At 37.7% G+C, this 14298-nt stretch overlaps 2 protein-coding genes across 3 annotated transcripts in view; one reads left to right on the forward strand and one right to left on the reverse strand.

Moving 5' to 3' along the window:
* LOC5578202 (oocyte zinc finger protein XlCOF28) overlaps nucleotides 1–14298 on the forward strand; it is a 34737-nt gene that overhangs the window by 17269 nt on the left and 3170 nt on the right. The gene's annotated exons all lie outside the window — the stretch shown is intronic.
* Nucleotides 1407–2859, reverse strand: LOC5578203. The gene is made up of 2 exons (XM_001656795.2): nucleotides 2440–2859; nucleotides 1407–2115 (listed from the first exon to the last, which is right to left on the reverse strand). Exons 1-2 carry the CDS (start codon nucleotides 2710–2712, stop codon nucleotides 1522–1524), a joined length of 867 nt encoding a protein of 288 aa, XP_001656845.2. The 5' UTR covers nucleotides 2713–2859; the 3' UTR covers nucleotides 1407–1521.

The raw sequence follows: 14298 nt of genomic DNA on the forward strand, positions 1-14298 counted from the left end.
TATTTTTCTCTTTTTGACATTATTAAAAATTATCTCTTGAATTGTTCGACATTGTGAATGTTGACGTATTTTCTAAAACGTCTACCATATCGAGACAAAATGCACAGTAATACTCATATGTAATTTTCAAACAAACTATGTATGGTTCGTCACTACAAGTGTTGGCATTATTCCTGTTTCATTTAAGTTAAAATATATACATGCAATTTTCAGTTTTCGTCATTAATAAAAACGGCTTTTGAATTGTTCGACATTATAGATGTTGAAGTATTTTTTCCAAAAACTTCTCGAGACAAAAATACAAAACTAGCTTTAAATACAAGTCGTATATTTCCCCCTTGTCCATGGATCGCATCACCGACCAGAGGTGACTCCCAGATCTTTTCCTCCCTCACTTATAAACACCCTTCCCGTGGTAGTTGTGGAGATGCAGAGGTATTCTCGGTCTCTAGAAGCAACAATCATTACACCCTAACATTCCTTCCCCATCCCAACTGACTGTATGGACTTGGCCGGCGCCGTTATTGATCAATAATATTAGATCTGCTAAAATTGCACTTCGAGAGGAAGCGGAAACTCCCATCCCTTATTCATTTGGATCGTAGTGCAATTCTTACCAGTTCCGATCAATCACGGAGTAGCAACCATTGACATGTACAGTCAGTCTATGCTATGCTTTGGCAGTGGGGTTTTTTGAAAGCTGCAAAACTCATATTTGGCCACAATATGCGTCGTATTGAAACGCTTCTTTTTGCAAAGTTTCAGACAATTCGGTCGAGAAGAACCTCCCATGCCAAAGTGAATCATAGAAGTGCCCAAGTAGCTCTGCACCCTACTGCAATAAAGAAAGTTGTATACTAAAATCGAAATTTATTTAAAATTTTGTTTATATTTTGGCATGAGCGGTTATTGGAACACTCAAAAATACATAGCGTTCCAATAACCGCTCACGAGGTAGCGTATATAAAGAAATATGTTTTCAAAGGAAATAATGTCAGACGACTTCATTAGAATGTAGTTCATATTGATGGTATATATTTTTGTAGAGATCCTCTATAAAATTCCAGTAGGGGTTCTTAGCAGTTTGACGGGATTCCTTAACAAATTCTTAACCGACTTTATACAACACGTCTTGTGAGAATTCAGCAGAAGATCAGCGTTACAGTTCCGTCGGAAAACCGTGGAAATATGTTTGAAATAAGTACTGAACTAATCTCTGGAAACATTACAGCAGGATCCCGAGAATAAATTTTAAAGAAACTCGTAGAATTATACGAAACGTCCGCAAATGAATTTCTTCGAAAATTATTTAGGACTCTACAACTGCAAGAAAACAATCTCAGAAAAAAAGCAAGAGGGCTCCATAAGGTGACATGCAATTTCTTTTAATAAAACACTATTGAATGTTACATTAGAAGCATAATTTGAATTTATTTTCTTAAAGCGCATTTTTAGATTCTATTTTTTGTTGCCGCCCTCAACAACACTGTCAGTTCATTAGCGCCCTACGGACGCAACACTTCACAACTCTCCATCCCAGATAGATTTCCCTTTAATGAGCACATCATTAAATCCTTTCAAACTCCTTCCCACTTGGTACCACATAATATCGTTTTTGACCAATTCGTTGCGACGACCAAGGGGTTTCGTAGGGACTTCCTTAGCGTCATCGTCGATCGTTAGCACTTGCAGTGCATCGCTGAACACATCCATTTGCCTACAGCAGGCCAATTCATCCTCACTGGCCCCCTGGATGGTTATGTTAATCACATACTTCTGGCAGCTAATCGGCAACTGGTAGCCATTTATTGATCTGTACTCGACGGTCCGCGAGATTTTCTCTGGGTCACACGTGGAAGACATTCCCAGCAGCATGAATGTGTTGGTGGGCCCCACGAAACGCCCCGAAGGACGTAGTTCTTCCGACAGTATCAGTTGCCTCGTTAGGAGTTTCAAGGCGGATTCCAATCGCTGGCGGTGATGCTGGGGATAGTGTTTCCGGTTCGCCTTGGGAATTTTGATGATGAATGCTTCCTTTGCCGTGTAGAGAGTCGATCCGAACAAGACCATGGCGCGAATATCGTGATCACTACGTTTTGCAATTTCCGTTACTTCCTGAAAGAAGTTAAGATGCGTTAGTTAGTTAGTTAGGTCGAGATATACATTCAGTGACAAAAGTTAATAACCGTATGATCTCTAACTAATAGCGCTATGCAGTTTGAAAGCGTGCCCAATTTTAATTTAGGACTCACGAGTCTAATTTGGAATCAGTTTTTCCTTCCTCTATCAGTAAACTTTTTGAAGAAGTTCAGCCAATTTGGACTACCAGAAGTCGAGGCACAGGGCCTCAAACTTGGGCATTTTGTATGAAAAAAAAACAGCTGATTTGGTTACTAACTTTTGTCGCTGACTGTATGCACATTGGATGGACTTACTTACTCTGAAAAGGGTTTGTATATCACACAGCAAATTGAAGGCAATTTCGCGCTGTTTTGTTAATTGATAGTTTTTCCATTTGGATGAATCAATTTCGGCCAATTCTTTCTTCAATTTTTTCACTATGGTTTGGAACACTTCGTAGCAAAATGGGATTTGGCTCCGCTGGAACAACAGCACCTGTATGATTGTTTGCAACGCTTTCGAGCTGGATTCTTCGGTGTTAACATCTAGCTTTATCTCGATGTCTAACGTCGGTACATGTTTATCACCCATTTCGGCTGTTCACATAAACTAATCACACTAGAAATTCTGGCGCACGTCGATGCATACGAAATCGTTTACTTTTCACGCTTTCCACGGTTTTGTTGGCCATCAACTGCCGAGCCGAGTTTTTTGAACACCAAAAATGAAAACAAAATTTGACGTTTGAGCAAAACCCTTTCCTGCCATTTTGGAGCTCACGCCGCGTTACGAACACCACGCTCATTCAATTCTACACAAAAGAGAATGGGCGGTATGAATAAAAAGCGTTGAACTTTACTACACTGCTAAAGCATTGTGTACGCTTTAGCTGTTTTCTTCAAATAGGAATAGGGCAATATTCAAAACTGAAAAGGCAATAGATGACTCTTTTTCAGTGGTAGTAAAAACGAAATTCTGAAGCAAAGAAAGCACAATGGAAGATGAACTAAACACAAAAAGTTATGTATTCATATTACGCTTGATTTCTAATACGATACTAATGATACGTATAAAGATATAAAACGAAATCCCTTCGAGTAAACCATTAAACAAAATCACAGGAATACACTTCATTTTTTTATTTGAGAGCATAAAAAAGTTTTCCGTCGGTCTGAGATTTTTTTATTATTCTTTATTAGTATCATTCCAAACACTACATTAATTTATTATATTTAGGTGTTCTGTGTTATTAGACAACACTATCATACTAATTTGGTAGAACAAATCTAAGATTTTATTAACATTTTGTTAACAACATATTACATTTAATTTGCCGTAGCAGTTCAGATTTTTTACAGGTGACTTGATTTCACCTGCTTATATAAGAAAAAAAAAAATACACGTTTTCAATTTACTTAACCTAACTTAACCTAAATATATAACACATTAATCGTGGCAATAGAAGATTGTAACGATTTTTGCCTGAAATTATTAATTATTTTATTTGACATTTGTTCCAATGTTTCAACATTGGATATTCTATATAACTCATTGGTACTATACCAGGGAGAAAGCTTCAGAATTATTTTCAAAAGCTTATTTTGAATTCTCTGCAGTGCTTTCTTGCTGATATTACAACCGCTAGTCCATATTGGTACAGCATACAACATGGCTGGCCTAGAAATTTGTTGAGTTTTGGAAGCATTAGGAGAAATCTTCCATTTTTGCAAGTACGAAGAAAAAATATCCAACTTTTTTGCAATCTACTACAGATGAAACGCAGATTTCGTCCTTTGGCGGAGAGACTGTAGAGGCTGCACGTTGACTGGCAGTGGAATATTCCACAGCAGCTATAGATAGCGTTCCTGAGTATTATACAGTTGGCTGATATTATATACATGCAAAGGGCCCATTCACAAATTTCATAACGCTGAAGGGGGTGGGTGGGTGTCCTCGTGATGTTACGACTCATACAAAATTTATAGAATATTCATACGAAAAGTGTTACGAGGGGGTGGGTGGGTGTCGAAAATGACCATTTTTGGCGTTATGAAATTTGTGAATAAACCCAAATACCAATGTTTCATCCAGGATGCGACGGCTCTACGTTCTTCTTCTTTCTGGCGTTACGTCCCCACTGGGACAGAGCCTGCTTCTCAGCTTAGTGTTCTAATGAGCACTTCCACAGTTATTAACTGAAAGCTTACTATGCCAATGACCATTTTTGCATGCGTATATCGCGTGGCAGGTACGAAGATACTTGATGCCCTGGGAAGTCGAGAAAATTTCCAACCCGAAAAGATCCTCGACCGGTGGAATTCGAACCCACAACCCTCAGCTTGGTCTTGCTGAATAGCTGCGTGTTTACCGCTACGGCTATCTAGGCTCTACGTTGTGCTTTATGATTAACCGACGCGACGGGACTCCGGGCGACGAAGAAACAACACGTTCGAATACTGTTCTACTTTATTGTTTTATTGTCCATCATCGAGAGGCAATGTTCCTGCTCGGTGAGAGATACTAGAGATATATTCTTCCAAGCTACAATCAGAATTCATATTAAACATATCACTTTGTATAGAAAACAAAACTGAAAATCTATGATCGCAGCAAGCCGTGCACGCGGGCGGCTGCGTTTCGAATTTTCTGTCACGATTACTTCGGTTCCGCGTTTCGGACGGTGAAATATAGATTCGGCTGATGGCGCTATGCCACTTTCAAAATTTTGTGTGCTCTCGTTGTTCCCGAATCCGCCGATATTAGCAGGTACAACAAAATCCGGGTTGTAGTGCTTTGTACAGTGATAAACAGCTGCAATAAAACTGGCTGATGGTGCAGTGATTTAGGGTGATGTGCTAGTATCCATCGTATTAAGCATTGATCAGAAAGAAATGCAATTTTCCCAGTAGCAATAGAGTGAATGATGCTGATACAAACCGATGCCAAACAATTCTTTCTCAAAACAGCTTTAGCATTGTACAGTAAAATTTTGAAAAATCTTGATCTCTTTTTGGAAATAATGCAAAGAAAATGCATCTTGCCGTATTCTCAATCCGTCGTATCGTTTTCAACTCCGTCGCAATCAGTTTCCAGATTCGTCTCACAACTTACGGCTCACTGTGATGCATTGAGTGGTTAAAACACAACATATCAACGCTATAATAAAATGTTTTAATAGAATATATAGATCTTCGGGCATCTCCCTCCATTCCTTCAGCATGATGGAATATACTAATTTCTTTTAAAATTAATTATTCGTCTTCAAAATTCAGCCCAAACATATTAACACAATTTCTTTTATTATGGCATTTGCTCACAGTACAGCGAAAACAACACAATCAAAGGAACCATATTTTTACGTCGAGCGTCGCGCACACATTGATGCACACAAGCTTTTTTTCTCAGTACGACGAATTAAACTTTGTTTCTAAAATTTGGTGATATATTGAAGTTTTACGGCGTGTGATTGGAATGAAATCCTTCAGTGAAGAAATACGAAGATTTTCCACAGTGAAAATAAGTACCCGGCGCAGTAAGTCACCCACGGGGGCGGGAAGAAACTTGTGTTGGAAAGTGGTGTGGCTAAGTCGATCGCTAAGCATTTCTCTCAAATCGTGTTCGTCCATGCGATTTCGGTGAAAAAGTGCAAAGTGGATAATTGAACTGAAGTTATTTACCGAAATACAGTAGTTTTATTGCATTTTGGTGTACAATTGTATGAACCATAACAACTTTTACAAAATTACACTTGGATAATGAATCTATGTTGCAGGTATGTTTGAATATCCGCCGTAGTGGTACATTCAAAGTTTGATACGACGAATAATAGCGCTTACGACGAAGTAGAACAAAACCCTAAGTGTTATTTTTTATTTGCGAAGATTTCAAAGATGGCTTGTGGCGTGCTAGACTTTTGCATGATTCCGTTAGTGTTACGCCACCCGGTTAGTGTTTTTTTCGTTTGGAATAAGTTTGACTTTGACAAAATAAGATAAAAAAGCATCCGGTTGTGAGATTTTCATCATTTTTAATTTTATACTTTCTGATAATAAGTTTTGAAAACCTGTGTTAACGTTCAACGCTCCGTCATCGTATCCACCGTCATCATCGAAACTTTAAAAGCAGTTTTTCTGTTCAAAACTAAAAATGATTCGATGAAAATGTGTTCACTGTGTTTCGGTTGGAATATGGAATACAGTGAACACAGTTTCCAGTAAATTTTCTCAATTTTGAACAAAAAACTGCTTTTGAAAGTTCCGAAATCAATGACGGATCCTGCCCCCGTAAGTATGAAAGCCGCCTTCGATGATGATTATTGTGCTACGCAGAAATTAGTTCAAACTAAATTCAGATATGAAACCATTCAGAGGATGTCGATTAAAATTCCCAACAGATTAATATTGAAGTTTTTGAGGAAACGTGTAAACACTCGGCGTTTCGATAAATGGACGGATTTGGTGAGTTTGTTCCGATTTAACCGCTATTTCTAATTCTGGGCTAATTTCTGTAGCATGGGGTTGGGTCATTTATTCTTCTCGTTTCAGAGAGCGAGTAATGGCGCTCAAACCAAAGCTTCTTTTTGCTAAGGCACAAGGTGGAAATACCTGTGTCTCATCCCGGGAAGACGAACACGCATGGAGTGACTTTAACTTTCTTAGCAACGTCACTCCCAACGATGATGTAAACATTTCATTCACACTTACACTCAATTACAAAAAGTATACTAAACTACACATACACTAAATTTCAATCCGGTCGCATCACTCGCTTATAGTGAATCCTAGACCATTTTCCTTCCCATCATCCAACTCCTTGACATCTATGAGGGCGTCGGTGAGTCGCTGGCCTCTCTTCAAGTAGGTGTCTTATCATCATTTTCCTTTCCTTTCCTCGTAACGGAGAAGAAAGGCGTGGCCGGCAATGGAAATTATCCTGTCTTTGCATCTCTGACTTCCGATTGGATAACTATTTGATCCAAAATAGTTTTCCATGAGCGATTGGAATAAGTGTTGTAAAGTTTCTAACATGACAATTTTCAGTATGCAATCTACGAAATACTTCGTTACCAAGCAACGCAACGCAAAACAAAACTGAAAATCTATGCTTGCACTTTTAGTTCATTATCTAATCATTTGATAAATTGATCAAAATGGAAAAAGCATGTAAATTACAAATAACACTTTATGTATGCTCAATAGACCTGTTCACTTTTTTTAAGGTACCTTTGCCACATCGTATTCTGTACTTATTTGACAAAATAAGTATTATGTCCAAAAATGAGATACAGTGAGAGGCAAAATAAAGTGCCCACCTTACCAGTTTTCGAATTTCTCTCATTGATTTGGTTCAAATTAAAGTTAACACACCTAAATCTTTTGTGATATTTTATTTTTGATGTTCTTTTAAAGTTGCACTTACGAAATTTTGATTAAAAAAAGAATTTTACTTAAAGAAAAAGAAAATCAATTTGTATTGAAAAAAAAGTAGTGACAAAAATAAGTGCCCACTTCCTTCTTGGCCCCAGAAAAGATGATTTAAGAAAAATAAAAAGCAATTTAATAGTTAATGTGTCCTCCTTTGGCCTTAAGGACTTGCTGGAGGCTCTTCGGCATGCTTTTCACCAGGTTTTGTAGGTGTTGTGGATCTAGTTCTTCCCAGGCGCGCTCCAAGGCTTCAAAATAATTATTTTTGTTGGTAACACCAGTTTTTTCAACCCTAGCATCGAGAATCGCCCACAAATTCTCGATGGGGTTGAGGTCTGGGCTTTGTGGAGGCCATTCCAGCGGTTTAATCCGACAAGACCGGAAGAAAGACTTGGTCTTCTTTCCAGTATGCTTCGGGTCGTTGTTCTAGAGAAATATGAATTTCTCTTCAAGGCCCGTCTGGATCAGCGAAACCTCCAGATTTTCCAGCAAGATGTTAATGTAGGAATCTGCCGTCATTATTCCGTCGATTTTCACGACGCTTCCTACTCCACTCCATGAAAAACACCCCCAGACCATCACATTTCATCACATCACACTTCCATGCGTCACCGTTCCTTGGATGTGGCGCTCCTGAAGCTCGAGCTGTCTAACCGAGAGCGGCGGGCTCGTGTGTGATGCAGAGCACCACATCCAAGGAACGGTGAAGCATGGAGGAGGAAATGTGATGGTCTGGGGGTGTTTTTCATGGAGTGGAGTAGAAAACCTCGTGAAAATCGACGGAATAATGATGGCAGATTCCTACATTAACATCTTGCTGGAAAATCTGGAGGTTTCGCTGATCCAGACGGGCCTTGAAGAGAAATTCATATTTCTCTAGAACAACGACCCGAAGCATACTGGAAAGAAGACCAAGTCTTTTTTCCGGTCTTGTCGGATTAAACCGCTGGAATGGCCTCCACAAAGCCCAGACCTCAACCCCATCGAGAATTTGTGGGCGATTCTCGATGCCAGGGTTGAAAAAACTGGTGTTACCAACAAAAATAATTATTTTGAAGCCTTGGAGCGCGCCTGGGAAGAACTAGATCCACAACACCTACAAAACCTGGTGAAAAGCATGCCGAAGAGCCTCCAGCAAGTCCTTAAGGCCAAAGGAGGACACATTAACTATTAAATTGCTTTTTATTTTTCTTAAATCATCTTTTCTGGGGCCAAGAAGGAAGTGGGCACTTATTTTTGTCACTACTTTTTTTTCAATACAAATTGATTTTCTTTTTCTTTAAGTAAAATTCTTTTTTTTATCAAAATTTCGTAAGTGCAACTTTAAAAGAACATCAAAAATAAAATATCACAAAAGATTTAGGTGTGTTAACTTTAATTTTAACCAAATCAATGAGAGAAATTCGAAAACTGGTAAGGTGGGCACTTTATTTTGCCTCTCACTGTAATTTGTTAAAGTTTTAAAGGTGTATCAAATCGATTATGTGATTTTTTTGACCTTTCAGCCAAAATTCCTTGCTGAAAAATCGAAATAACTTCAAAAATGCTTCGAAAATACCACCAGCCTTTTGCTAAGATAATGATCAATCTTAATGCCAAATACACTAAGGTGTTTTGACTGCTTCTTCATTATGTTTTTAACGTTAACAGTCGAAAAATCTCAGAAAAAGCTATATCTTTCTCCAGTTTTCCTTAGAAATTATAATAAAAACCTTATTAGTTTTTGTATCCACTTCAATAATCTATTAAATCCGGGTATTACGAGCAGTTCGTCTATACATCATTTTTGTACAGAAATTGATTTTCACAAAGAAATAATTGAATAAGTATCACTCTATACCCTAAAAACGTATAGGGTTGCCAACATGGATTCTCTCTAGGAAAAACACAGTCACCTATGATTTAGATGTCATATCTATGAACTTTACAGTGGCATCATGAACGGTTCAAAATATAGTTGATGGTAAGGTTTGGGCTTGTTGATCAGAAGCTCCTAGGTTCAAGTACAGCTGATCAAATATTTTTGTTGTTTTCTTAATTGTAAAAGTTATTGGCATTCTTTAAATTTATTGTATATATTATTAGTTGAAGACCTATTCGGTTACATTATTTATGCAATAACAAAAGCTTCCGATTGAAAACAAAGTAATCTTTGAATCGATGTATGACATAGGGTCATTTTCAGTTTCTGATTCAAGATGAATAGTCGAATTTGGAATGTTGGTTGTTATCGGGAGTCTTTCCCAAATAATAAAATTCCATCAACGCGCTCCGTACTGCAAGTTTTTTTCTACCACCATAGAAAACAAAAATTGACTGTGCCGACAAGTTGCAAGCTTACCGCAAAAGCCGTTCATCGAATATGGGAAGACAAAAAACGCCAGCCACAGAGGGTATGGTACATCAGCAAGAAAATCCAAAATCTATTTTCATCCTGGCGAAAACTTCTGGCTAATCGCAAGAAAAGTCAAGATTGTTATAAATTAAGCCGGAAAAAGTGGCGTGATAGTTCAAGATTTACGTTTGATGTCTCCAGTAAATCACGCAAAACGTCCAGACCATCTGAGTCACCAATGGCATGCACACCAGGTACGCGTTTGAAAATGTATGTTACCAAAAATAAATTTCATAAATTTTGCCTATTTGTATCGCCTAGATTTTGTTCTTGAAAGCGATCTGTCAGACGGAAACTCCGAATGGGATGACACCGCCTCCGATTGCAGTGAACCATTAACGAAAAAGCAAAAAATTAAACCTTGGAACAACGAAACTCTTACGTTATTAGATCGAGCGATGGTAACTGACACGGCGGCTTCAGCGATATTAACCGCTACAGCTATTGGATTGGGCCTTGATACCGACCTGGTGGCTAGCAGCAGATCAAGTGTTTACCGCCTTAGAGGAAAAGTAACTTAATTTAAATTATTTTTATACACACATAAAGATATTTTTATTATTAACAGGCGAGAGTTGAACAAATGAACAATGCTCAGAATAACTTTTCAGTATCGGAAGCAATTGTAATTCATATCGACACGAAACGGATGAAAAAGAACGTAGGACAAGAAACAGAGGAAAGGTTAGCAGTTACTGTTTCGGGATATGGAATAGAGCAGATAGTAGGAGTACCAGTGATCTCTTCAGGTACGGGCAAAGACATTGCAGAAGCGGTACTGAAACTACTCGAGGAGAAAGGTATTAAAAACAGCGTTAAATGTATCTGCTATGACACCACAGCGGCTAACTCTGGCATCCGAAATGGATCTGTTGCTATATTGGAAAAGGAATTAGGAAGGAGCTTGCTTCATCTACCATGTAGACACCACATTCTCGAGTTAATTCTTGAAGCTGTTTTCACGAATGTTTTGAAAGAAAAATCCAATGGCCCTGAAATAGCAATTTTCAAACGGTTTCAGAAAGCTTGGCCTAATATCAATAAGAGTAATTACTTCTACTAACTTAGCAACATTTTAAGTTTTCTAACAAATTACATTTTCTTAGGTTCGTATAAAAGTGCGGCAAACATGATTCCATCGAAAACGTTGTCCGGACGATTACAAACAATTCAAGATCTTTTTAAAATGGATCAGATTCGTGCTGACTACAAAGAGTTAGTAGAGTTAGCTGCGTTACTTCTTGGAGTTACCACATTGAATGGTGTTCAAATCAATATCAAGTCACCCGGTAAAAATTAAATAGTAAATAATTATTTCAATAACTGTTATTCAATTTTGAATATTTACAGGTGCCATGCACAGAGCTCGCTGGATGTCACGAGCACTGTATTCATTGAAAATATATCTTTTCCGAGAGCAGTTCAAGCTCACTAAAATGGAGCTACAAGCATTGCGACGAATCAATCGGTTTATTATACTGATATATTTGGATGCTTGGTTTGCTGCCCCGTCCGCTCAATCTGCCCCAAGACATGATCTACAATTAATCCAAAAACTAAAATCCTATGGCGATTCTGGAATCAAAATGGTTGCAGAAAATAAGTTGTCCAGACATTTGGATTATTTAAGTACAACTAATATTTGTCTCGCCCTTTTTGACGAGAAAGTCAGTGAAGAAGTCAAGAAGAAAATAATTGACATTATGCAAGATAAGACAGAACCAACTGCTAAAAAAATTAAGACATGCAATCGAAAACAACTTTCAGACTTTGTTTCTCCTTCGTCAAAATTGTTTTTCAAAATTCTCAATATCGAAACTGACTTTTTCGATGAACAGGATGCTTCAAAATGGGAAAAGTACGAATCGTTTAGAAGCGCTAAGATACTATGCGAATCACTAAGCGTGGTGAATGATTCTGCTGAACGAGCTGTGGCGTTGGGGGAAAAATATAACAATTTTGGTACAATGAAAGAAAAGGATAAGCAAGCTATAATCGTTAATGTGTTCAACAACCGCAAAAAAATTCCATCTTTGACAAAGAAGAACGTTATAGAACAAATGTCTTAAGTGCGAATAATGTTAAGATTTTGTTAGATTCAGTTACATTACTGTTTAGTGGTTAAGTTTTCCATAATTTATAATTGTTAAATAAAAAAAAATAAACGCATCATTTACCGTATTTTAAATATTCGCATTCTTTACCGTAGTAATGGGGCTTATCTATTTGGTGATACATCTGTATCAAAATAGCATCAGAACATCGACCAATTAATACACAGAAATCGTACATGATTTCCTTGTTTTTTTTTTTTAACAAAATATTTGGTTTATATAATGCTTTTTGCGTTGATTATGCAAAAAAAAAATTGTTGTACTTGAACCGTGGATTTTCTGATCATCAGGCCCAAAGCTTACCATCAACTCTACTTTGAACCGATGGTGATGGACGGCAGGCTTCAAAGATATGACGTCTAAATCATGGGTAGCTGTGGTTTTCACAAAGTGCTTTCGTGTTGGCAACCCTATGAAATTTTAGGGTATAGAGTAATATAATTTCAATTATTTCGCAGTGAAAATCAATTCGCACGTGAAAATGATGTATGAACGATATCTACGTAGCACTCAGGTGAAACATATAGTTAAATTGGATACAACATATAATCAAATTTTTATCGGAATATATATGTCAAACTGGAAAAACATATAGCTTTTTTCAAGATTTTTTGACTAATTACGTTGAAAGCATAATGAAGCAGCGATCAAAACACCCTAGTATCTTCGACAAAGTGATAGACCATTGTGGTAGCAAAAGGATAGTGATATTTTCGAATCATTTTCAATTATATTTTTTGTTTTTAGGGACATTTATCGGTAAAAAGGTCCAGAAAAGCACAAAATCGATTTGATACACCTCTAAAACTTTACCGAATTGGCTCATTTTTTGACAGATAACTTGTTTTGATAAATAGGTTCGGAATTTGATGTGGCACAGAGAGTCGGAGAACTTTTGTCAAAAACTGAACAGGTCTAATGCTCAAGCATCTTTTTTGCTTGACAACTACTTGATGCTGAGGGTCAGTACCTATTACCTATACCATTACTAATATTATTTAATGTTAGCATCGTTTTCAATAAAATACTGTTAGTCTTACTATAGAGACTAGGCTAAGGAGGACTGAGGTTACGAATAAATGACATACAAAACACCAAACAGACCAATGAAGAGTGTTCTGATTGACGAAAAGCTTCTTATGACTGGAAAGGGAAGGATGGTTCACTACATTACACTTACAATGCGTGTAAATTACTGCCGCCGTTAGCACACGGTTATGAGGCCCACAATAGAACCCAATTTCCTATGGGAAGCGTGCGAGTAGTCATCGGTTTTTCAGTTCTGTCGCCTAAACGATAAAAGATACCACTTTTGCGTCTATAGCGAAGTATGTACTTCAACAGAAAAGTAATCGCCTATCTCGATGCGTGGGAAATTTCTTACAAGAAATGCTCAAGAAAAGCATTTTTCTTCGATCGCAGTACGCAGTTGAAAAGAAATGTCATTTCAAATGGAGCTCACTTTAGGAATTTTCTTGACCATTTCTTGAGCAGAAATTTTTACTTTTCTTGAGCGGAACAGCATACCTAGCTTATGTACGAAAGTTAGAGTATGGATTGATCACAGACGAACAGACGTAACACTAACGCCCAATACTAAAATAAGTGTGTTTGGCCGACGGGCCAACAGATGGCGGTAGTGTGTAAACGTCAAACGCGAACAAAAACGATGCGAGCGCTGCGGGTTGGCCACCTACCATATTTTTGTATCGACCGTTAAAAAGGTGGTCGATGGACAATAGTGACGTCCGTCTTGATGAAACAAAAAATATTTAAGTAGATGAAAAAACCGAATTTAGTACTATACCATTTAATTCCACTAGAGTTTGTATCCTTTCCAGATACGCGTATTTCGAACTCAACTGTAAGGTCGTCTTCAGTGTCGTGTACTAGACTCGACTGGAAGAAAACCATCGTATGCACACATTATATATTAACACTAGGTATAAACGTATTTCCCTACCCATTATTTTTTTTTTAACTTAAAATTTATGAGCTTTTAGGTACATTCCATCCCTCTTTTGTTGAAACTTTAAATGCTGAAAGGTACATCACGGGAACGATTAGTAGGTACCTGGGAGGGAGAAACCAATACACAATTTACGTACGTCATAGTGAGCCGGGATTCCGCTGTCACGAACTGTCACTGTGAGCCCAGATCTCAAACATTGGACTAACATGGAAAAAGCGCGTAACTGATTAAAACACATTTTCGCATTACATCAAAAGTGACAAAAATTGAATG

This window comes from Aedes aegypti, chromosome 3 (genome assembly GCF_002204515.2).
Source record: "Aedes aegypti strain LVP_AGWG chromosome 3, AaegL5.0 Primary Assembly, whole genome shotgun sequence".
Taxonomy (NCBI): Eukaryota; Metazoa; Arthropoda; class Insecta; order Diptera; family Culicidae; genus Aedes; species Aedes aegypti.

Bases quoted from the DNA above. Each gene is read 5' to 3' on its own strand.
- LOC5578203 (XM_001656795.2), bottom strand. From the start codon at position 2,712: ATGGGTGATAAACATGTACCGACGTTAGACATCGAGATAAAGCTAGAT. The intron at 2,116-2,439 runs GTAAGTAAGTCC...AACTTCTTTCAG, and splicing joins ATATACAAACCCTTTTCAGA to GAAGTAACGGAAATTGCAAA.